General features: G+C 35.8%; 1 protein-coding gene across 5 annotated transcripts in view; it reads right to left on the reverse strand.

The window, feature by feature from the left end:
- Positions 1-18,491: 18,491 nt before the first annotated feature.
- Positions 18,492-26,712, reverse strand: part of LOC149799174 (uncharacterized) — a 68,489-nt gene continuing 60,268 nt past the window's right edge. For 4 of the 5 annotated variants that reach the window (XM_089958370.1, XM_089958369.1, XM_089958367.1 and 1 more), the window contains exons 5-8: positions 25,714-25,828; positions 23,834-23,953; positions 22,084-22,572; positions 18,492-21,375 (exon numbers count right to left, since the gene is read on the reverse strand). In XM_089958370.1, coding sequence (XP_089814496.1) covers positions 21,338-21,375; positions 22,084-22,572; positions 23,834-23,953; positions 25,714-25,828 — 762 coding nt within the window. In that variant the 3' untranslated portion in view covers positions 18,492-21,337. The remainder of the gene's footprint in view (positions 21,376-22,083; positions 22,573-23,833; positions 23,954-25,713; positions 25,829-26,712) is intronic. The other variant, XM_089958371.1, reaches the window with a different exon arrangement.

A 26,712-nucleotide genomic window follows, 5' to 3' on the forward strand; every position in this document is an offset into this window, starting at 1 on the left:
ATTCTGTTTCCTTGACTCTGTCTGTCCTGGAATATCAACATTAATATTCTGTTTTCGTGTATCTGATGGTCTATAACACAACGGTACGGGTAATTCTGAATATTGTTCTTTATGCAGTTGAAATAACTGTTGTTGTAAAGCGTCTCTGATTATTTTTCTACTTGCTACGATCAAATCGGTGGGTCTCCATGAGTTCAAAAAATCACTCATTGATGTCTCTGAGATCACTCCACGTAATATTTCACACTGAATTTTGTTTGATTGTAATCTGATTAATTTTTTAAACTCCTTCAAATTTGCATCAAGAGCTCTATGATCATCATCTATTTCTTCGTAATAATCAACGAAATTTTTTAACCAATCATGTGGAGATGGTCCAACAAAGGGCGGCGGTTGACCATGATCGCCACACATTATTATGGCGGTATTTTTTGTCAACAACCAATCAAGAAACATTTTTAATGTATCTAATGACACCGTACATATCTCGTCCCAAATAATTATTTTAGGTATATATTTTTCTCCCATTCGCTCAGGAGTCCATGTATCTCCGCGCCACCGAAAGAAACTATGATACGTGCACGATTGTACTTGCCGCTGTTTCATCTCACGTGCAAGTCTATGTGTGGGTGTCAGCACGATTATATCTGAATTTCTAAAAACATTAATCGTTCGAGTTGTTTTGCCGCATCCACCAGGTCCATTGAGATATACTGTCTTATATCTGGTTATTGGATCACTCAACGATGGTGCTTTCGACATTTCTGATATTTTATTACCCTCACGATAAACATCTCTCATTGGAACATCTGCTGATTCTGTGTAATTGTGTAATAGTTCCTTTTTTATTCTCCACGAACCCCATCGTTCATCATTACTTGTAAATTTCATAACAGGTTCTAAATATTTACTTGAAATATAAAACGAGTCCGTTGCGACTCTGACTGCGGCCTCAGGAAATCTATTAATCATCGATAATAAATTTATAGAAACATAAGCCAACATGGAAGATCTTAGATGAGTATATTGCGGGGATACGTCATTTATGTAACTAACGATCGTACCTAATTTTGTTCCGTCGGATAAATAAACACTCTCTCGATTTACAAATGTATTTTTCGCCGTTGTATCAGCGATTATAAAATCGTACTCGGCATCATCTAGAATTAATCGTGCGTGATGTCTTTTATAATCATATGCACCACCTTGAGTAAATTTACCTATAATTTTTCTACCGAGATCTTTTGCGGTTTTGAGTTTATTAGGAATATCGTCCTTAAACTCGCTGATAACTTCAGAATCTGACATGGGCAACCAAACTTTGGTCTGTGCATGATATGATATAATTGCCTCACTGACCACCAACGATGTCAGTATCGCACAATCTAGCATATATCGCAACAAAACTATAGGTGCCCAACGTTTTTCACAAAAATGTCTGCCAAACCAAACATAACAAATCTTGTGAAGATTTTCGTTAAACTCGAATGATTCAATACAGGCGAATCCAGTCAGATCAAAATCAGGTAATGGTCCATTAATTGCCACCCGCGTCATCTCGTTTGTTGGGTGACCAAATCTTTCAAAGTACGTAGAACAATCTCCGTATCCCAGAAAACTTCCTGGATAACATGCAACCATATCAACCGAAATAACATCATTGTACTTGTATTTGGTATTCCATAATCCGCCATGTCCATATTCGACGCAACTTGCGCGTACGTCCTCGAGTAAATCAAATCGTGTTGGTTTCCATGAATTTCGTTCTCTGGCGAAATGAGCCGCAACAGATGGAACGGTAAAACAATTAGTTAGTAATTTGTCAGTATTTTCCGCGTGCTTGCACTGTAAAAACGTCGCAAGATTTTTCATCTCGTCATGGAGGGATTCTGTGCGATATATTTCACCGTTCGGTTTGACAAACTGATCAAATTCACCCTCCTCATTACTTTTGAATAACCATACCGATACAGGATCGGTTTTACTTATTTCGTTGATAAAATCAAACATATCTGTGGGGTAAAATCTAACAGTTCGATCACTTGGAAATATTGTTACTGCGTTAGTCCATGCGTGCGCGTTATGATCGATAATATTTATTGGAGCTCCTTTCGATTTATATTTCGACTGGTACAGTACTTCTCCCGTTATTGTTGCCACAGTTATTGGAAATTTTAATATTTTTCCTAACTCAGCAACATCTTTTATTGTAGCACCGGTATCCTTAACTGAATCAGCCCACGAGTTTATTTTTTCACGCCTTAAATCAGTTAATCCATTTCCACGCATCGCGTTTGTAAAGTGTTCTATTACTCGTTCAGCTACACAATTTAACCTTGAAAATTTCATCGGCGCTAGTTTATCAACGTTAGGTTTTTTATTTATCTCATAAATTCCATAAATAACTGCTGTTACAGGATACGCTCGCTCATAATACGGTTTATCAATACCAGTCAATAGACCCGGTCTGGAATTTTTACTTAATATGATAGTTTTATTATTACCAAGGACAGGATCATATTTGTCACGGATAATCCAACTATCTGTTTCTGTTAATACAATAAATTTTACTCTGAAGAAATATTTTTGATTGCCCTCGTATTCAGCGATGTAGTTAATGATAGTTGCCGCTCGCTTGTCGTTCATTGTAGCTTCCGTGACAAAGTCAGTGTTGCGTATAATCTTGAACGTTGACCATGTATGAGATGCACCATCCGTGTAAAATTCTTTCTTGGCGTCGTGAATTTTCGAGATCAAACTTTTATTTTTCGGATCAACCAGATCTCGTACTGGCAAGTCAGAAGATAATCTGTCAAGGTTGAATTTATACTTAACAGGCCTAGTTTGGGATAATCTCTCAAACTCGTTCATATAATTAAAACAAATATTTAAATAAAGAAAATTATATATATATATATATACAATGTCCCAATGCAGATGGTTGATGATCGGCTCAGTAAATCGATGCAACAAATCCTGTAGAAAGGAATTTTGTTGGATGCACTCACAAAACATACAACGAGGAAGTCTAGGACCAATACCATGTCTACGGTGTGGTATTGGAGTGCGAGGAAAGACAGAATTATGTGGAAAGTGTGGCGGGAAACGGTTCAGAGAGCTTAAAAGATATTATGACAAAAAAAATAATAGCGGTGAAAACGCTATAAAATCCGTGAAGGATTATATATCGAGATTTCAGACAAACAATGATTTAAACATATAATATTATTATAATGGAGCAAAATATATTTGTCCCACATCCTGTCATAACAAACTATGAATCAAATATTAATGGTATCATCAGACACCGCAAGTTGAAGAAACAAGTTGGTTGTATTAATAATGTTGGTTATCTTAGATTTACAGTTGGGAAGAAACATTATTTGTGTCATAGATTTACGTATGAATGTTTCTTCGGAGTGATCAATGATGGTCTTGTTATTGATCATATTGACGGGGACACTCAAAACAATAATTTATCCAATTTACAAGCTATCTCTCACAGCGAGAATAATACACGCGGTAATACAGGAAGATGTAAGACAATCGGAAAGAGGGCGGTAATTTCTACAAACATAGAAACCGGTAAAGAAATTATGTTTCGTTCGATGCGTTCAGCTGCGACATATTTTGATATTCACTCGCGTTCAGTACAAAGAGTGGCAGATAATATAACCAGATCTGCTCTCTCGAAAAAATATAAGCAGAAAATTACATTTCAGTATCAATAACTATCATCACCACATTATTAACTATCATCACCACATTATTAACTATCATCACCACATTGAATTAATTTTTTTAATTTATGTCACAGTAGGTCCTCCATACACTACTGAATTTTTGATTACATAAGGGAGATTACTTTGTAATATATAGTTTTCTTCGTAGATGGTTGGTTTTTTATGATCGTAATTAGTCAGTTTAACTAATTACATCGTATAGTGCCGACGAACCTAACTCATTAGACTCATAAGTATTATTTATGGTTTTTAAATATTTCCCCATCATACAACACATGATAATATTATTGATCCGGAGGAAGCTGTGTGTGAAACAGAAACCGTTACTCATTGTAATTGACCTGCAGTTGTGTGTTCACTGAACTTACAATTCTGGAAAGTTCTTTGACTGGTGCATTAATGCTACTGTTATTATTGATTTTCGGTCTGCTTAGGAAACTAGCTACAAATACAGAAACTATTATTCAGAAACTGTTATAAATACAGAAACTATTATTCAGAAACTGTTATAAATACAGAAACTGTTATTATCCAGAAACCGCTACAAATACAGAAACTGTTAAATACAGAAACCGTTATTATTCAGAAACCGCTGTTTAGTGTAAATATTGGTTCCTTAGCTATATATTAACTTCCGAAACATATGTTCGTAACAATGTTTGATAGCTCGATCAGTATGGTATTGGACTGTGGCGCTCGCGGTCCAGGATCAAACCCCCATGGCTGACAATTTGTCGGTGGTGCGCATAATTGCGATTTTTATAATAGTGGGGGGAACCGCAAGAACCCCTCCGCTCAGCAAATTCACAAACCACAATATTGACTTGTGGTTGATACATATTTTCGTATCACCCACTGGATTAATTATTGTGGGTGTGATTTTGCTGAGCGTATATGTTTGTACTGTCCTTAGTTAGTACCGTTTCATTCATAATCTGAGCTCGCTAATACACTCGATAGGGGCTCTTCATTCATTGTATATAACCATTTCATTGTATATAACCATTCATTGTATATATGTTATATGTATGTCCGATAAACTTGGTAGATTGCGGTGGCAAGCTACGAGTTTAATGAGGACTGTGCTGTCCTTGTGCTGTCCTTAGTTAGTGCCGTTTCATTCATAATCTGAGCTCGCTAATACACTCGATAGGGGCTCTTCATTCATTGTATATATGTTATATGTATATCCTCTAAGCTTGGTAGATTGCAGTGGCAAGCCACGAGTTTAATGAGGACTGTGCTGTCCTTAGTTAGTTATATGTTATATGTATATCCTCTAAACTTGGTAGATTGCGGTGGCAAGCTACGAGTTTAATGAGGGTTGTGCTGTCCTCCCTCTTGGGCCTCTAGACCGTTGTTTGGCGGGTTAGGGGCTCTCGTAGAGGGAATATTTGCCTAATGAACTTGGTAGATTGCGGTGGCAAGCTACGAGTTCTTGGCTGTGCTGTCCCTGAAACATCCCGACGAACTCGCTAATACACTCGATAGGTGTTCTAGGGATATTTTTTTTTATTTTAAAGATTTATATATTATATAATGAACCATGAAAATATCAATGATGTAATTGTCGCTATTAAAAAATTAAAAAAAGATGGAATTAATATATCTGATGAACTTAATCCTGAAAAAATAGTTTCTGACTTTGAGATTTTACAAGAACGTAAAACCATGGGGACACACACACTATCATCTGAATACAGTCTCATGAAACGGATTCAATCGGCAATGTTTCAGTCGCTAGCTACCGTAGAAGATGATCATGTGAAGGAGTTCGTTCCTCTTTCTACCGCCGTAGAAAGAATTAAGTCGTTATTATCCCACGAGTATGAGGCAAAGAAAACGATTAGTACTCGCATAAGACTATTAAGAAAAATAATGTTAGATCGTGAAACGATCCAAGGTAACTTCGTTACTGGTGAAACGATCCAAAGTAGTAATTTTGAAGATGACTGAGATCTTTGATCAGAAATAATATTTCTGAATTTGATGGGTTAGTAATTTGTTTTTTTTACTGAAATTTAACAAAATTGTACAAATTTCTTAATTTTACAAATTATTTATTTCTGAATTAATTTATTTGTTTTTTACTAAAATCAAGAAAAATGCACGAACTACTTGATTCTGACGGGGTAGTTGGTAGTCAAAATCAAGGAAAAATGCACGAACTACTTGATTTCTGACGGGGTAGTTGGTAGTCAAAATCAGGAAAATTGAGCAATTTCGTTGTATTTTAGTAAAAAAAAAAAAAAAAAATCTCAGTAAAAATAATATTATTAATAAATAAAATTAATTTATAATAAATAAAATTTGTTAGGAACAATTTGACAAGGTTAGAACTTTCTTGATTTTGACGGGGTAGTTGGTAGTCAAAATCAAGTAGTTCGTGCATTTTTATGTTTCTGAGGGGGTAGTTGGTAGTCAAAATCAAGTAGTTCGTGCATTTTTATGTTTCTGAGGGGGTAGTTGGTAGTCAAAATCAAGTAATTTGTACAATTTCAGTAAAAATCTGGAAAATTAATAAATATTATTTTTTTTTTGTGATAGAAATTTTAATTTTACTTTCATCGACTAGCTTTTTTAGTTGCCTAGGCCGATTAATTTGTACCAAACACAAATTTGTGCCAGTAATAATAAAATATTTTTTTAAGTTGATCGAATTTGATTCTGAAGATCTACGACAGAAATCCTTAAGACGGAAGTCTTTACGACTTTACATACAGATTTATTACAAGCTCTTCTTCACGTATGTCAATCAAGCGATTAAGGTGGTCTGTGAGTTTAAAATTGATTCGCGTTAACATATTATTGTGACACCGCAAATACACGGGATTAGTTGGTTCTTGCACGATTAAATTTCCAGGGGGGACTTGTGGTGTGAACGTGTATAGGATGTATCCTTGTTGAGCCTGATTTGATCTTCCGAGATCTATTTGATAGCTGCCATCGATTACGTCACAAACTAGATTGACCGCGACCGTCGGTGTTATATTAACGATCCGCGGGGATACGTGTCTTCCGCCGCCGTGTGGATCATTATCATATCTGAGAACAACTGCTAATGGTGCTAGTTTTTTCCACGCATCGAGTATTTTAGGAAAAAACTCATCAATGACATCATTGACAGATTTTCTTAACTCGGTTACACTATACCCCGGGAATTTATAATTCGGTACATCGGCTTCTGTTAATTTATATTTTTCTAACCATTTATATGCATCAAATTTTTTAAATGATCCTAAACTAACCATCGCTTGAACTATTCGGTTATTAAAATATTCCATATCTGATATAAGCTGATTTAATATTTCCACACGCGTGATGATTTTTTCACGCGATGACGCTGATATGTCAAACATATGTTCGTTAAAATATTGATTCAGTTGATCTAGTTGTTTTTTACATTTTTGATTGATTTCCTGAAAATATATAATAATATCACTCCGATCAAAACCCAAAACATGTCCTGTTTCCCCCTCCCGACTTAGAAAAGTCCATGCCTCCACGGGAGTATGAAAGAGAAAATGGCTAAATATTAATTTATTTTTAAAAACACGTAGTTTTTCCCCGTATGATGGATTAATTTCATGATATGATTGTCTATCCGTGACATAATCAGACTTTTTCGGTTCTGGTGGTCCTTCATGCACCGGGGGAACATCCGGCCATCCTAGCACGGATCTGATTGAAGATTGATAAATATCAACGGCATAATCAGGCGAGTTTATTTCAACCGTCGAGGACAACGTCGGCTCATGAACGTTTATTGATATTTTTGATTCCTTTCCTGTTATTGATTTTATTCTACGCGCAAATTCCTCACCGATCTCTTCAATCTGGTAACTGCCGGTTGGTATTCCAACAACAACCCAGTCAGGTGTTTCATCGGATTTGTTCTTGTTAGTAAATACAAGCGAATTATTTGCTGGTGTACCATTAAATGATTTTGATCTGATATTTGGCCAGCTGTAATATACTCGTAATTGTGCTAGTGCTATTTCTTTTACTGGAATTGCAGTAGGAAAATTAACACTAAATTCAGGATTAATTGAACTTACCGAGATCATCGTTATCTTTGGCGGAGTTGTGTTGGTCACGATCTGCTGGAGTAATTCTGTCATTATTGATACTTGTATCTTTAATACCTTCATCGTATATTTTGGTCATCATTGAAAATTCGAAATCAGATATAATTCCATCACTGAGACTCGCTGATAACAACGAGGATAATTTCGAGTATGCTACCGTCGCTGTATGTAATTTTATTTTGTAATCGGATAACTTTTCGTTCGTACAAGTACATATTTTTTTTGTGATGATACTAAGCACACCTGCAATAGTTGTTGCTGCTGAAATACAAATAGTTACAGCTACTGGTGCCATCGTTGTCAACGCTGATAATATTACACCGGTTTCAGCAACAACAGCGGATACTGAATAAACAATCACATCAACGATAACCAATCGTCGTCGATATTTTTTTACTTTTACTGTATATTGATCGACTTGATCTTTTAGCGTCGCCTGCCATTCACGCGCTTGATTGTATCTGTATTGTGCACCGTCCATATATATTTTTATGCAGTAACCAATTGAGGTGTTTCAGCTACAAATTCCAAACACCACCAGTAAGATGTTGCGGTTAATGTCTTATCATCTGCATCCAGGATAAATATTTCTTCGGTTCCGCTATTTAATACAACAGATACAACCCCGGAAAACCTGTCGGTGGAATGACGCCATGGAAACATTGTAAATATTTTAAATTTTGCAGCACTAAACACAGATAGCCTGTACACGCCAGTGACTGTTGCGGTATATTTGATAGTATTATTTTGCTGCGACCATGTTGCAAATCCCGATGATACCGTGCATACGATGTTTGTAATATGCCCGGGAGTTATTGCAGCTGGAATTTTAATCAAATTTGTTTTGTTGACAATCTCAGGAATTCCCGCTACGATGTTTTGCTGTCTTTGTTTGATCGTGTCTAGGTCAGTTTTGATATCAACGAGTTTCATGTCAATGGCGCGTGGAGTACCGAAGAATTTATCTATGGTATCATCGATTTTTTGAAAATTTCTTCGAAATCTTCCAAAAGCTCCTGCGTGAACGTCATACTCAGCCCGTAGCGTGGATAGTTTTCCATCCACGTCGTCGACGTATAGTTTGTTTGCGACGTCGTTGTCAGATTTTGGAGCTGTTACAGCTACTATTTTGTTCCCGTTCATGCTAAGTTCACCTGTCATTGTGTCACCGGTGTTTCTCACGCGATTAGCAACACTTTTTGCAATTTCATCTCTAATGGTTTTAAGTGACATACTTGAATCTCTGATTCTACCACCGTCAGTAAACACGGGAATATTATCTGCAACTGCACCGAGTACTCGCCGGACTATATCATTCCATTTGATATTGCTGGTTTTTAGTTTACCATATCGATCTTGAAAAATAACAACTTCATCTGGGTCAACTCCAGCAAGGTTCATAATATCAGCGAGGTCATCTTTAGTCGCATACTTTGACAGATCAACGTCGGATTTTATTTTCTTACTAGTAGAAGATCTTCCGTAAATATCAACCATTATAATAAGATCCGTTGTTTAAAATGCTTTACGCGCAACAAATCGGTTGCTTGTATAATCGTGCACGACTTTATGTGGCGGCTTGGATGATTTTGATATAGCGTCGAGTACATTAATTACTTCACGGCCGCATATTGACGGATCTGTCATTGTTTGTGTGGGTAGCGTTGAATACCAAACTTTGGAACCTCTAGTTGTTGTGTGGAGTGGTGAGACATACTTGATAAATTCAACAGGTGGAGCTAACCCGTACGAATCAAAATAAACAATTCCACGCGGATCAATCGCGTATGATACCCAATGAGTACCGGGTCCGGAACGTTTGTCAAGATTAATAATACCTGTTTCTAGTTTGTTTGGTTGTTTCGGTAATTGATCTCGCATAAAAACACCTCTAAAGGCAGATATTTTTAATTTTTTAGCAGCATCAAGTAAATCAAAATTTGATGCTGGAACGTCTAACGAAATGATCCTGGAAGCCTTAGGCCTCTCCCCCAACGAGATCCCGGTAATCTTAGACCGCGTCCCTTTTTTTTGTATCCTCGCCCTGTTGCCTTCTTTAGTGCCATTCCAGCGGCTGTTCCAACAGCACCTAACGCGGCCGCTTTTGCTACGGCTGGAGCAGCTGCAGCTATTAATGCCGGAATGGCCGCAAGAAGTGGAAATATACCACCCGTTTTAACCATGTCTTTGATGGCGCTCGGGGAGAGATGGAATTGAACTCCAGTTTTTGATTCTAGGGCTTTATTGAAATGTTTAATCTGATTATTTGTCAACGATAATTTGTTTGGACCACCACTAATATGATCTCGTTTTAGTGATATTTTAGTTCCGCATTTGTTGGCGGTTTTTGATTGAAGCTTTTTTACCTGACCCGGGGTCAGAGTAACATTAACATGACTATACGACATTTTTATATAAAATATATTTTTCTAAATAACACGATTAAAGATTTTCCACCGGTGCATCAACGACCCTCATTCGACCACTACCACCTTCAAGTAACATGGCCTTGTCGCTAAGTATGACCGCGATCGCTCTGTAATCAACACCACCGGTATTTAATGTTGCTTTGAGATGTATATCAACGACAGATTGTTTTGATAGATCAAGATGTTCTAATGAAAAATAATAAATCGGATACAATTTTTTAAAATCTAGTTGTGATATTTGCAACCCGGTATCAACATTTTGATCACGTCCCATAAATGACATCAAACGATGATATGCACGTCCTATGTGATTTAATGCATAATTTAGTTGTACATTTTCTGTTGGTTCCTGTTGTCCGTTTATCCGTAAAGAAATATCTGTGAGACCTAGTTGGTCAAATATCATATGAGAGTGAACTTGTGAGTTTAAACGATTACGGTTCTGAAACGCAATAAAAATATGTCGTGGTGCAGAAACACCCTGTTGTGATGCTATATGCCATGTAAACTGACCGTTAACGTTAGTTTGCATACTATCTGTGCTTGTTGTTAACCATGACAACAAGGATTTACCACCTGCATCCATGAAAGAAATTAATCGCTGTTCTTCTGCGATCGTTGGAGTCATTACCGGCATCCACAATGAAAGTTTTGATAATATTACTTTACCAGCATCACCAACGGGTCTCCACAGAGCATCATTATCATCGTTCTTTCTTACAAGAACAACCGTGTGTCTAGCTCCAAAAATAACCTTTTTAACATTCCTGCAAAATCCAAAAATATGCGATAGTGGAATTGTACATGAAAAACCTCTATTGCCTCCTAGCAACATATTTCTACGTGCTGCAAATCCCAAGTTGAAATTTTCATTAACACTTTTAACCACTGACTCCACATCAGCATCAGCGTTATTGGCAAAATTTCTTGGTCGTCCTGTATTATACAGATCACTTTCAGGGTGATCAGAATTATCTTTCACAAACATCATTGTAGGACCTGCTGATCTTGTATAATCATCAGAATATCTTGCTAATCCTATTATTGTTGCAGCAACGTCGACATCATTCTGAATTGATTCAATATTTTTTCCATCAATCATGTATGTGGCGCCACTAAATAATGCTATGATCCCGTTGTTGACAAAACCAATTTTTACTGGATCTAAGTAATTAGTATCATCCGTTTTTATAATTGTACCTTCTACCTCAAGAAAGGCATCAGCGGGTAAAAAGTATCTACTTGTATCATGAACCTGTAATTCGATTCTTCCCGGCTGATTTGGTTGTTTTGCGTCATAGGAATAAAATTGATAATCACGTACAGATTCATCCTTAAGGACGGGTGCTTCCATGTCAAATGCTGTGTCGGATACGCGCTTGAACATTTTATTATAATTATTTTTCGTCTAACACGTTGATCACCGCCTTCGGAAAGTTCCACCTCGGGAAGTTCCACTTCCTGATATCAAACTTGAGATATTATTTCCAGATTCACCGAGTCCTTGATCTGCTAACGCCGCTAGTTTTTGATTTGCAGCCTGATTTATTATTTTACTTACGTCTGAGGGCATCACCTCAGTACTTGCCAGTTTCACCGGTGGTTGTTGTTTTCGTCGCAATAATCGTGCTAGTCTTTCCTTGATCGCCGAGAACGCCTTACCAGCAACATTGACAATTGCACCAGGAGCTTTATCACGAACAATATCAATAGCCTTCATCGATAATTGTTTTGCAACAGGCGCTACTTTGGGAGCTATCCTCGTGAATAATCCTCGAATGACATCACCAAGTCCATTTCCGTAAATAACACTATAGATTGGTAATCGTGAGTTTACCGCTCTAACCTGTGTGGGTTTACGATGATTATCATGCACAATCATCTTATTTTATTTACCATTTATCTAACAACTAGTCATCAACAAGCTCATCAATAAGTTCTCGGTAAACGCCAATATCCATGATACCACCTTGAAATAGTCGCCGACAAATATCAGCTGCTTCATTGGTTATTTCTGGTGAATTATTTCCAGCACGTTTTCCTCCTATGAGGACTTCTAACCGTGACACATCATTGATGATATTATCAGGACATAAACCAGATCCTGTTTTAGGTTCATCTTGAGGTGGTTTAAATACTGGTGGTTGCATTACCGGAGTAAGTACTTCAGTGGTGGCCGGGGGCGAGTCACCTTCTCGAAATCCATGTGGTGAACCTGTCGGTGTAAATGTCATTTTCGGTGCAGAAATTTTCTTCGAGGGGAGTAATTTAATTAGCTCTTTAGTCCTTTTAATTTTCGACATCAACCTTTGCTGTGGCGAAGAAGATTGTTGTTGTTGTTCTATTTGTTGCAGAGGTGGAGGAAGCTGATACTGGGAGGACTCTCCTTGTTCTAGTTGTTCCCATCTCTCTCTATAAAGTCTTTTTACTTCTTCTTTAAGTCTTTCAAATTCTGGACCTCTAGCTTGTTTTTTGTTGTAATATACGCGATATATCCATTTAATGAAATTATCATCATTTATTTTTTCATAACGGGGTTTTAAAATACTAGATTTATTAGATATACTATTTAATATTGCTTCAGGTAATCTCTCTCTTTCAGTTTTTCTAATTTCCTCAACAACTCCTTCTTTAAATTTTGCAATTAATTCTACGTTTTCTCCTGCTGGTTTGGATTTAGATGCAAGTTTTTTTCTCACATCGGCGACTTCAGTACGAAGTTCTTCAATGCCTTCAAGTATTTCCTCATCAACAGGTGGAGGTTGAGCTGCAGCTATGTCAGTTGGAAGGTCTCGTAAAATCTTTTTTGTTTGTTTGGTTCTTCTTGCTGTTTTTTCAGCCTGCACTGCAGTTTGTTCTAATACCGGAAAAATACCCTTTTCCCTCCTCTCATCTTCCTCCGCAATATCTCCCCATATAGTTTTTTCAACAGCCGATGCAGCTTTCTTAGTAGCTGCAGTGACGGGTTTAAATAGTTTTTTAGTGTCTTCTTCGTACTCAACTTTTGATTCTTGCTGCGCTTGCAGATTTTTTCTAAATGAGTCTCTGACAGGAAGAAATTTTTTAATTGTTTCTAATCGTTCTCGTGCTGTTCTTGCAGTATGAGATTCTGGATGTACCATTTTATTATAACATAATAATTTAATTAATATCAGCAAAAGAGGAATACAGAAGTTTGATGATATATTATAAACACAGAAAAAACATAAATCCCAAAATAGAAAAACCACCATCAGAACTTGAATATTACTTGAAACATAGAACAAATTCCGAAGATTCAGATGAAGATGAAACAGATGAAGATTCCCATGATTCAGATGATGATTCCCAATATTGATAGCAGCAGAGAGGGGCGTCTACGGTTCTGTTTGGGACAAACAATAATCGTAGACGTGGTAATTGACCTCTATGAGTGGTCACTATTTTTTTTGGTAAAACACAAGGGTGACCATTCCCCTAAGTGGTCTGTTCACCCTCTCTGCTGCTACCTGACATATACTTTGCTCTCTATTTCTTGAAATCGCCTCACTGAATTTTTATTTTTTTCCCCCATGTTGCAGCAGATCTCTGCATAAATCTATAAAAGAAGCATTTACATCAGAATTTTCAAACAGGGGTTCATTTAGTACAAAATTGTTAGAGTCCACACACATTATGCCAGCAATTTATACCCTGCACCCATAAGTTACCCCTTGTTTCTTATTTATCTACTCATGTTGGGGTCGAAAATGGCGCTAGATTTGAAATCATAAGGAAGAGTCCATATCAACATTCTCTGAGGGTTGGGGGATATTGGGACTCAAATGTGCACACAAGATTGAATCGCCTTATGGCCTGTGATATACCACTCTTATATTTAGCACCTAATGTCCGAAATGAGCTCAGCTACTTTTTTCTAACATTTGTGTCTACTGAAACAGATCGCAAACTAGGAACTTTGAAACATGGGTTGAAATCAAATTTCTCACACCTTGCCAAGACTGGATGTAATTGTTCCACATAATACCAGCTTAGCATTGCCAGTATCCAAAAAACCCTCTTATTTTACTTGGTGCTCTCAATGAATTTTGTCAATACTACTATTGGAGTCAAACATATCACAAGATGCAAAATATGAAAGAACAATATGTGTCATTCTTAGGGGTGCTCTGTTGGGGTAATCCCATTGTGGGCTTTGTTATACCTAACAATATATTTATCAACCTATCTCTAAAAATTGGCTCGACAAATTGTCTTTTAACTTTTCCGACTGCTGAAGCAGATACCAGGCTAGTATTCGCCAAAGACGAGTCAAAATAAAAAATCTTCTAAGCAGTGGTTCGTATAGTACAACATAATTATAAAATCGATGTACATAGTACCTATTTTTCATTCCCTTTATGTACAAGTTCCCTTATTTGCTAATTCCTCTAGTCAAAACTAGTTAATACTTACTTTGTAGGTCAAAAATATCATAAGACATAAAATCTCAAAGAAAATGTCCAAGCCCCTAAAGGAATTGACATTAGGGTCCATATATATATATATATATATATATATATATATATATATATATATATATATATATATATATATATATATATATATGGTTTAACCAAATTATGGCCCCTGTTATATACCTCACCCACACATTTGTTGCATTTAGGCCCCTATTTCTTGAAATCAGCCCAATTCCAATTTTCTTCTAACTTTTGCTACTTTCGCAACAGATCACTGACTATGACATGTCAAACTGGGGTGATATCAACGTTATCTAACTAGGAGTTTATGAATTGCAAAATTTGGATATAATCTGTCCACACTAAGGCAGTTTGATATTACAGGTATCGATAAAATTCTCCAATTTCTCAGATTCCTTTTTACGATATTCCTCAATACATCTTTTGGGGATCAAATATAGATCTGAATACATCACAGAATGGATCATGTCAAAATCATTGTTACAGGTACGCTATAGGATCTATATATGGACTTTGAGGGAATATCTCCATGTAGGCATTATTATAAGTAACAATATATTTAGTTCCCTATTGCTCGAAATTGGCTAGACACATTTTCTTGAATTTTTTCTGACTGTTGGGGCAGACACCTTACTAGTAACCACCAAAGATGCATTAAATTAAAAAAAATTTCTAAATAGGGGCACAGATGGTATAAAATGTTTATATCCTCGGTCCAGATTGTATCTGTTTTACAATCCAGGTGCCCACAAGTCATCCTTGTTTCAAGGATTCCTCTCAATAAAAGTCATCAAAACCTCTTTTGTGGTTTGAAAATATCTCTAGAGATTAAATTTCAAAGAAAGGTCAATGTAAAATCCTTTAAGAAGGGGATGTTACGGCCTATTTTTATTTGCAAGATTTCCATCCTTTACGACCTTTTGCTACTCTTGGAACAGATCACTAACTAGGAACTCTCAGATAATGGTTGAGATCAAAATTGTCTAATTGGGGTTTTACACATTGCAAAATTGTCTAATTGGGGTTTTACACATTGCAAAATTTGGATATGATCTGTTCATGCTATAGCAGTTCGATGTTGCTGGTATCCAGAAGCATACACAATTTTTCTGAGGAACTTCTTCAATACTTCTTTTTGGGCAAAACATAACCTTAGGTACAAACTAACAAAGAATGATCAAATAATTTTAGAGGTGAAGTGTTGGGTCAACATATGCAATGAAATGGTAACCTCCATGTGGGCTTTATTATACCTACCATATACTGAGCCCTTATTTCTGTTTGAATAAATCTCAAACTAGAAACTTTCCAAGCAGCCTTGAAATGAAAGTCCTCTAAGTAGGTGTTCACGAGTTGCAAAGTTTGGCTATAATTAGTCCAAAGACTGGTGGTTTAATACTGTCAGCATTCATAAAGATCTCTGATTGCTCTTGACAAATTCTTTTGTGAGTGAAACATACCCCTACGTATGATCAAATTATCAATGAGTGATCCATAGCAAAGTCATTTTAGGGCTGCACTGCAGGGTGCATATATAAACTGAAGAGGCAATGTCCTTGTGTGCTTTGTTATACCTACCATATATTCAGCTTCCTATTCTAGAAATCGAATCGATGAATTTGTTAAAAACTTGTCCTACTGTTGGAAGATATTTATGATTAAAAGCTATACAAATGATGCTGAAATCAGAATCCTTTAAGTAAGGGTTAAGTTAGTAACAAATTTGATAGAATTGATAATATCTCGAAGAAGGGCCCATGTCTCCTCGTGCACCCTTCTTCGCGAAATCGGCTCAATGAATTTCTTCTAGCTTTTGCTACTCTTGGCGCAGATCATTAACTAGACACTGTCAAACAGGGTTGCAGGCCTACCAAATATCTGGATAAAAGCTGGATTTTAGCTCTGACTCGGGATCTTCAGATCTGTATTTTTTTTAAAAAATCTCCTGATTTCAGGTTCTGGTTTCAGCTGGGTTTATGATGATATATTTGATAGGAATAACATACTTTCATCAATCAACACCCCAGATCGATGATTGGAGGCAATTTTGGATTTCCTGTACACACAATCAGCCATTTTTTGATTACTAACAATTAACATGATAGCTAAGACTGATTAATCAGTATATCGTGATGCCAAGGAAGCCGATGGCTGGGTTACATTCACAAGATAGCTATTGGAAATCTGAACTTTGTTTTCTTTTGTGTGTGATTTACTTCAGGCATACCAAATCTCTGGATAAACCTGGATACTAAATAAAAGTCTCAGAAGTTTTGGCAAGCCTGAGCTTGAGATCAATGTTCTCTAAGATGGGGTTCAAGCATTGCAAATTTTGGACATAATCAGTCCACACTCTAGCAGTTTTATATTGCCGTTATCCATAAAGACCTACATCTCTCACTACTCTCAACAAATTTGCTCAGTATTTTTTTGTGGTCAAACCTATCCCAAGGTGCAAAATATCAAAAAGTGACCCATCTGAAAATCTTTTTTTTTTTTTTAAGGGGTGGACTGTAGTGTCCATATACAGACTTGAAGGATAATCTCCTTTTGGCTTTGTTACACATTGCATACATTTATTCTCTTTTTCCTGAAATTGGCTCATCGAATTTTGTTTGGACTTTCCCTACTGCTGAGCAAGTCTCTGTCCAGAAACTCTCAATGAGGCATTGAAATCAAAATCATGGAAGTTAAGGTTCAGTTTGTTAAATTGTTATTTAGATGGTCCACATTAAACTCAAATTTCATAGCCGGTAGTTGCCCCTTTCTTTTGCTCATTCCTCTGACCAAATTTGTCACAACTTCCTGAATGTGGATATGCAATATTGCTAGAGACATGTCAAAGGGTCCATGTCAAAGTTCTTTTAGGCGTGAATATTAGAGCTCGTATGTATATGTAAGAGTTAATCCCCCTCTATTTATCTCCCTTTATCTCAAAAGGACTCATGAAATTTTCCCTTAATATATGCTGCTGTTGGAACAGACGGCTAGCAAGAAACTGTAAGACATGATTTGAAATAAATTTTCCTTAATTTGGGGTTCACGTATTTGGGATTTTGTTACACCCCACTGTGTTTTATTTTGCCGATATATCGATAGCATCCCATTTCTCAGATTTCTCTCACAGGGGCTCATATTGTTGCTTACATTTTAAGTTACAATTTAACTGTCAGTCATACATTAGTGTAAAGTAATATTACTTTATACTATATGTATGACTGATAGTTAAATTGTAAACAATGATTCAAGCCTGCGATTTCTCCTGATGAATGTTTTTTTGTGGGTTTTTCTAAGTACTCAAAAAGACATGTTATAAACAAATATGTGTGCATGTGTCAGATAGAGAGAGATCGAGAGATCATGAAATCAGGAATTTACATGTCAGTGTGTAAAATTATGTGTATGCCGAGTGTATATTTTTTAATATCTCCTGTAGTGTTGTAGTTGGCAAAGTTGTGAAGATGACTGAAATCAAAATGGCTTGTATTGTTGCTTGCAGTTTAGGTACCTATATATAATACAAGAAGTGGTACTGTATATTCTCTTCTTGCCATAAATTACAGTAAAAAAAATAAATGAAATAAAAAAACTCCAGCAGACTTTTTATTGTTTTAGTGAATGTGTCTATGAGAGAGAGAGATATGAAAAAGTTGTGGGTTTGTAAATAATGTATCCAGATGTGTGTGTGTGTGTATATATATATATATATACACACACACACACACAGACAGAAAGAGAGAGACAGAGGATGTAGACAACAATGAAGACATGTATGTGAAAATATTTATATATTATAAACAATAATTTGTGATCCAACAAATAAACAAAAACTCCAATAAAATTAGGTAAGGAAAAATTCTGAATGTTCAAGAGTTCTACAAACCTCCTAGCTCAAAGCCTTCAAACCATCCATCATCTTTGTCACTAGAGAGACTTTCCAGTGGAGCTCATTGTCACATTGATTACAATGGTCCTCCCTACCATTAATTGCATTTTAAAGTCCAGTATCTTTGAAACTACTGATTATTATTTCCTTGCTATTCTTGAACTCTTCATTGGTTTCAGAAATGCTGCGAATCATCTGCTGCTTTGAAAGGGCTGGAATATTTTGGGATGCCTCCATACCAGCCTCCTGGGTTTCAACAGTTTTGAAGTCTACTCCTTCATGTGGGTTGACCAACTTTTCAGCAGCAGTCTCTTGAAATGTTTATTTAAATACATGTTCATTGGCTGCAGTTTGCTTGTTCATCCACCCGAGATTGCTGTCACAGTTGTTCTTGATTTTTGCAAGGATTTTTTAAATCCAACATTCAAATGGCCATGGAATGAATCCAGCACTAGGACAGAATGTACATGCTTCATGTGTGCTTTCCAGACCTCATCAACATATTCCAGCATTAGGTGTTCATCCATCCAGGCTTTAAACTTTCACAATAACTTCCTTTGGGATCTTTAGATTTCTGAAGTCTCTTTTTACCTCAAAAGATTATCATGGGTGGTAAAAAGTCATCAGATGCCAGGCATGTCAGTACACAAGTTATATGTCACTAGTCAATATCGGTACCTATCAAACACACCTCTCTCATTCTGACTCTATAAATTATCTTTCTAGTACCAAGTCAAAATACCCGTTTCCAATTAAATTTTCATCTAATTATCCATCCTCCCACAGTCTTCTCATATATTAGTGAACCAGTCTATTAGTGAACCAGTCTATTAGTGAACCAGTCTATTTTTCCACACTGTCTCACTAGTTTTTGAGGAATGGAGGTTCTGCATCTCAGTGCAAGTCCATTTCACTTGAAAACCTATCAACCTAGCCTCTCACACCCTGAAACTTTGAGTTTTCCTCTTGAATAACAGCAGTGGCATAATTCTGAAATAGCTCAATTGTTACAGGCACATGATTGTCCCTCATACAGAGCAACCAGGATAAAATTTCATGCGAATATATCAAGGGTTGGCCAATACCTTCTTTGTCCATGGAATATATTTTGAAAATTCCATTTTCATCCTGATGGACCAAGTACATATTGTAAGGTGGTACTTTGCAGCTATAGGCCTAATTCCACATAGTTTTGCTTCCTCAACAATTCTTTGTTTTGGTCATTAATCTTGCTATAGCCCAATTTGTCTACTGCAGGCTCAGGGGCAGTTTCAGCATCAATGGGCACTGTTTCACTAGCAGTTTATGGTATGCTGGCATTATCTACTAAACCTACCAGTATTTTTGATTTGTGCAGTTCAGCATCATCTCTTTGTATGAAAATCTCTGCAACTGCAGGAACAGACAACTTACTGGCTTCACTATTTTCTTTTCTATGCCATCCCAGTCCAACATTCTGTTGTTCTTTTTTGGTTGGTTAAGTGTATTTAGATGGCTGCAGAAAATAGGTCTCTCCCTTTGGCAGGGGTTTGAAAAAATGTAATAATGAAACAAGAACAGTCCAAAATTTTAAAAGATGTTACTTATACATGAATCAAATTTGTTGAGTCAACAACTTATGATTAAAAATTGCTTGTGTTTTTACATTTTTATTACATTACTGCAGTGAAACAATAGGACTAAATGCCCAATGATCTGTGGTTTTCACTGTAACCTGTACTGCAATATTCTTTTTACTAGACATGAAAATATCAAATGGCTTCCCTAAAACTCATTTTCAAATTTGCGTGGTGCTTTGTTACTGTGATAAACTTAATAAAGAGCACTCATTAAAAATGTTTTTAAGGATCATGTCCTATAAAAGCCATTGTCCAGCTGTTAATGAACAGCAGTAGATATTGGAATGACCACAACTAATCAAATGAATCAATCATTATATTTTCTCACTGGTAAATAACACAAAAAAGGGAGGTTGCATGAATAGAATAGATTCTCAGTTAACAAAACAGTTGCTCTTTCCAAAGAGATGATCAGAAGGCTTTCTGCACAATCATAAATGGTGATTATATCTTTATTTCTTGACCTCCTGTTACATTACTGGATGCCTTAGTTAACCATTTATGCAAAATTAATAAATAATTTTGTAGTTGTTTCATTGAGGCAACAAATAATTGTATTTTTCATACAGGATAATACCAAACATATAATCGGCAAACAATACATTGCTTGTTTCAAGTATTTAAATCATATATCAGACAAAACCACTCAATTAGCATTGTGTCAATCATGTCTGCTGACACAAAAAGTTTGTCAGGTAAATAATACTGAAACTGTTCAACTGTCTAAAAGCCATCGATAATTAGTTAAGATCTTTCACACCTTTCCACATGAGCTGCAATTATCCATTCAGCAAAAATCAGCTCAGCTGATGAGGTTTTATGGTTCACTAATACGGTACACTGATTTTCACCAGTGAATTCTTACTTTCACTGATGGTCTCAATGACCTATTTAGCATACCTATTATGGAAATGTGATTTTAATTGTTCTTTGTAGTTTCATTTACTGTAAAGTCTAGTAGCTGAAGTTATCCCATGCATGAGGTAGTCTCAAACAGAGGACTGAGTCAGTTATTTTTCAGCTGAGTTAGCATCTTCTTTGATGGACTCTGAAAACATCAATTGTTGACTGTACTGCTGTTCAGCTGTACTGAGCCATGACAGCTTTTTGTATTACTCACTTTCTCCACTTTTTCTCAAAGACTCATCATCTGAAAATAAAAGAGGAAAGTCCTGAATTTTCTATGCCAGTACTAGTGCTTTTAGTTACATGTACCATTTTAATATATTAATGTGCTAAACTGAATGATTTCTAGGACCAAATATGATGGCACATAAAAATGTTCATACCTTGTGAACTTTATATCCAATTATCAAGCAATAGGTGATTGCTTTTAATATCCAATTATCAAGCAACAGGTGATTGCTTTTAATGTTTAATGTCACTATATGAATGTAATGAAATGAAAACTTCCTTTTATGAGAGAAGACAGAAGTTGTTAAAGAGTGACCAATTGGTAACAGATTGAGAACTATGACTTAAAAGGTGTATTGGATTACTGCCCCTTGTTGATATTTCTTTCCATCAGTTTCAATTTATGAGACTATTCTGAGGGCTATATTATGAAAATCATCAAAAAATATAAAAACATGCTCTAATTTCCACAACAACAGATTTATTTGTGATTTACTTTTTTTAAATATAAAACATTCTTTGCATCACAATTGTAAGTTCCTCAAATAAACAAAATGCCCCCTGTACTATTTATGTTCAAAGATAAGTAACTCTTGCAAGCATTGTTATTGCTGTGATGTACGAACAAGATCTTTGCATCCATAATTCCTGCTGCATCCAGACAAGATAGCTGAGAGATTTGAGATGCATCAGTAAATTTAATTATAAATACAACAGATCTTACCCTGCACAGGCAAAGTGGCTGGTTCCAGTTGGGGAGGGGATGATGATCTTATGGCTGCCTTGATACTTTTATGACCATCATGATTATCAACTGATGGCAACACTAATGGAACATTTGCAGCAATCTTAATTGGACCTGAAATGTTCTGTTCTATATATGGAATCAAGAAAGTACTTCCTTCACCTGGGGTCTGGTTAATTTGTCCACTCTGTTGCTGACGAATGGATCTTGCACCAGCAACTTGGTGTGGGTGACCACTACTCTTATTTGACTCTGCTGTTGCTAATGAGGATGGTAATTCTGTTGATTTTTCTGTTGGTGGAATTGGTGATTTTAGTGGATTATTGTATTCATGTTGAGTAAATCGTCCATTCCATCGAGTCAGTTCCTCCATAGCAGCAGCTTCATTCTCTCTCCAAAGTCCAGTCCTTTTCTCATCATCAGCAGGTGATAATTCTACTGCATGCTCAATAGAAATCTGTTGCTTTCCTGAAGAAAACAGATTGTATAGTAATCCTGGACCTAAATTATCTAAATTAATCCTAGACCTAAATTATCTAAATTAATCCTAGACCTAAATTATCTAACTGCAATTTGTGCTTGTAAAGCAGGCATGCACTACTACAGACCAAACATATCTAAATCCGAAAAAAATTTAAAGGAAAAAAAACCCCACAAAACTTGCAGTAATGGCTTAAAAGTTCAATCAGGTCATATATGTACAATGCATATAACAGACATACCCAATTTCATTTGTCTACCTCAAGTGGATTTGCTTAACCAAGCAATCAAAGTTGATACAATAAAAAAATTGAAAAATTGCTGTAATGGCATCAAACTCTAATGCAGCCATATTGATATGAATACAGACTTGCCTACACAATTTTAATTTGTTTGCCTTCAGTACTTTGTGCTTTTCTTTAAAAAATCCATGTTTAATTAGTTCAAAAATGTGTACAACAAAAAAGTAAAAATTGTGGCAACTGCCTGAAAACAAATTTATATTGTCAGCTAATTATGAAGATAAAGATTACACAACTTTATGACGCCAAGATTAACAGTTTTGATGCTATTGAAAACAAATGGATTTGGGATTGATGTACAGATGTGCAGACATACATATGTCCATACATACTGGTGTACAGACAGACAGCATCAAATCAGTGTTCCCTAGCCATCGCAGCTGGGGCACAAAACATGTTAAAATTTCCAGCCTCATTGAAAGAATTTGTAATCGTCAGCTTCAACAACATCAGAACATTAAATGCAAATTCCATTTCAGTTATATTTACAGCAGGGCCCAATGTTAACTTGGCAAATAATTCTACGTAAGACAAAGACCAAACAATAGTTCAAATCTTTAATATACTCTATTTCACAAGACAAAGTAGAGGGACAGTACAACAGAATGGAACTGGATTTAACTATTTTTACTTTTATTCAAGAAAAATCCACACATGGGCAATATTATCGTAATGTATATGTGTGTGTTACCTTACATTCAAACAAATTCAAGAAATTATAACTGGTGCAAGAGAGTTTTACAAGCTCTCGACATCAATGCAAATGAGCAACAAAGTACAGATTGATTATTGGATTCCTATCTTTTTATAAGAGATCTGAAGGGGTTAAATAATCAGGTATTCTGTGACAAGGAAGTAAAAAATTACCATATTTTGTAAATCATCAGGCATAATCTACATGATGTGCACAATGTTTGTTCATAGGAGACTTAACAAATTAAAGGAACCTTTTCTTCTCTTGACTTCCAACTTGGCTCCCCAAGCTGTTCCCTGCTTACATACCACCACCTCTATCAATTTGTTGGTACTGTCATTTTCAAGTGGATTCTGGATGTACCTTTGCTGATCTGGCAAAGACAAAATAAATTAGTCCGAATATTATTTTTCACCCTTAGAACAAGAAAAAAATAGCCAATTTCTGCAATTGCCTCATAATGCAGGTTGTGGTACATTTAATTACATGCAGATATGTTCTTTATCCTGATTCTGCATTGCATGAACCAACTGCAATGTAACTGTCTTGCAAAAATACAAATTTAAATGTCTTGAGGATTTCATGATTTCAGAAACTAAAAGCTAATAATTTTATCTAAAATTATATCCAGAATTTAATTATGTCCTGAGATCTTCCAATTATCTTTGGAAAATTCTTACCTATAACATTATATTAGTATTGTGCTAAATTATACCCATAAAGTCAGTGTTAAAAAAAAATAAACATAAGCTGTTGTGAGCACATGAAACAGGTAATTGATGGATATGTCTGGATAGAGAGAGTCTCATGAAAAGATCAGCTAATTATGTAGTGATCTTAACAAATGTTTGCTGCCCACAAATCTGGTAATGAGAATTACCTAAGTAACACTTATTGTCAGCTGTACCTAATTAATTGAATAGGTAACAAGAATTTCATTGATACAGATAAATGATCATCCAGATTTATTTACAGACATGAATGTTTGGCTGCATATTTGGTGACAACCAATATATAACATTTGTACCAAATATTGTGTAGGTATTGATCTATATCATCACCAAGTCCACAGAAGTGGCCTATGCATAACTAACATTCTACTGTATATATAATATAAAAATATTTGTGACAACAGGTAATACTTTTGCTCTTTTTTATCCAAAGCTAGGTTAAACACAAGAGTCATTTGGGGATGATGCATCCAACTGGTCACCCACCGTTGTAAATACCCCCGATTTAAGGATTCTGTGGTTCATCATTCTCGATTTCTATACTTCTTATACCAGTACTATATGATCTGACACTGTCAGTTTATATAGTAAATATGCTATATTGTTTCTATGGCAACATACAAGATATTGTGGAGAATTCTGACTATGAAAATGCACCTCTAAACAAATTGCTAGACATGTGTATAAAGTTTGGTTGAACTACCCTGAATGGTCTCCGAGTTAAGTTTCAGTAATGTAAAATGCTTACAGTCCGACAGACAAGACATTCATACAGGCAGACACAGCAATGGCTTTAATCCCCATATTGCACACTCAGGGTGGGAATAGCACTGAAAACTTTTCTGACTTGGCTGGAGGTTCTGAGCTCATCAAGGGCAAATGTGAACAGAAAAAAGATATAAATTTTCTGTCTGAAAACAGTTCTTATCTGCAACAAGATTCCTGCATAGATAAATGTCTATAAATACAGAATTTACATGTCAAGATCAAATTTGAGTTTATGAATATTGTTAATAACAATATGGGCATTTCTCTTATTTATTTCCACTTTGTACAAACCTAAATACATACAGCTGCTAATAGCTATCGTGGTGCTGAAAAATTTGGTATAGTACCAAGGAGGAACACTTCAACAAAAGTTTAATTGAAATTGTTGTTCTGGACAAGAATACAAAATTAAGCCAACCTGTGTACAATTTTGGTCAAGAATGTACAAGAACAATGTAACCCCAGAGCTTGATTACATGGACCCAGATATTTCTTTTTTAAAGCAGTTGAAAAAAGTCCAAGTTGAAGGGTACATGATGGATAGCACACAATAAATGATGTGGGGGTGGGGGGATAGGGCCATAATACAAGATCACAAGGCTGATGCAAAATAAATATTCTTGGAGTTTCTGACCTGACTGTAAGCCAGATTCCTGTACTGAATAAGACTTGGACTTCATGACTGTTCCAAACCTTGTTATGGTGGCGGTAGTACTGCTCCTGTTGTACTGTTCATTTTGGGCTGCAAGCTAAATATTATCGATTAACAAAATGAAATATAATCTAATAGTCTTGAAGTCATTTGTAAAACATCTTAAGACTTATTGGTTTAGAGACTGTTTTTTAGTTTGTTCTCTTTATTGAATGATGGAACTATGGGACCAGAAAATAAATTTTGTCAACTGAGGTCTTGGACATGACAGGTATTTAATGCCAAAGCTAACTGTACTACTGAGCTCAAGAAATGTACTGTATAGCAAGATTTTCTGAAGGCTTAAATTTAACTACTTCATCCACAAAAGTGGACTTTTAATTTTGACTAGATATATTTTATTGGTGGTACATTTAGGGAGGTTATGATATATAAAATTATATATTTAGAATTTATTTTAAGGGGCTCACTCTCAGACCGCTACAAGAAAATTGCTAAAATGTCTCTACAACTAAAACTCCCCAATACACTGTATTCATCATTACAACTGAGTTCCCCTGTCCCTTTATCAGAATGATGTCTCACCGGGTTCTTTGTAAGTAATGCACAAAATAAATACTTTATTATATACTTTAAACCAGCTGCTGCATTAAATTTAGTATTCAATATATTCCCATAATGAATGTAAATATTATCATATTGTACTCAAACATTTTAATGTACATACTATTTTTAACCTTGTGACATCCGACTACTTATGCCGACAGAAATATGACTTTAGGAGATGCTCATGGATAAAGAAATATTTTCCTGTGGAAACAGGGATTCTCTATTTTAATGTTTATGACTATTTTGTGACTATTTGGGGAAATCATTCCAAACACAATATTCACGGACTTTCAAAAGCACAAAATGATCAGCAAGAATTATACTTGGAAAACCTTTTTTTGCACCAATTAAGCTTCTCTTCTTTGAATTAAA

This window comes from Sinohyriopsis cumingii, chromosome 5, assembly GCF_028554795.1.
Source record: "Sinohyriopsis cumingii isolate HCF-2022 chromosome 5, ASM2855479v2, whole genome shotgun sequence".
NCBI classification, from domain to species: Eukaryota; Metazoa; Mollusca; class Bivalvia; order Unionida; family Unionidae; genus Sinohyriopsis; species Sinohyriopsis cumingii.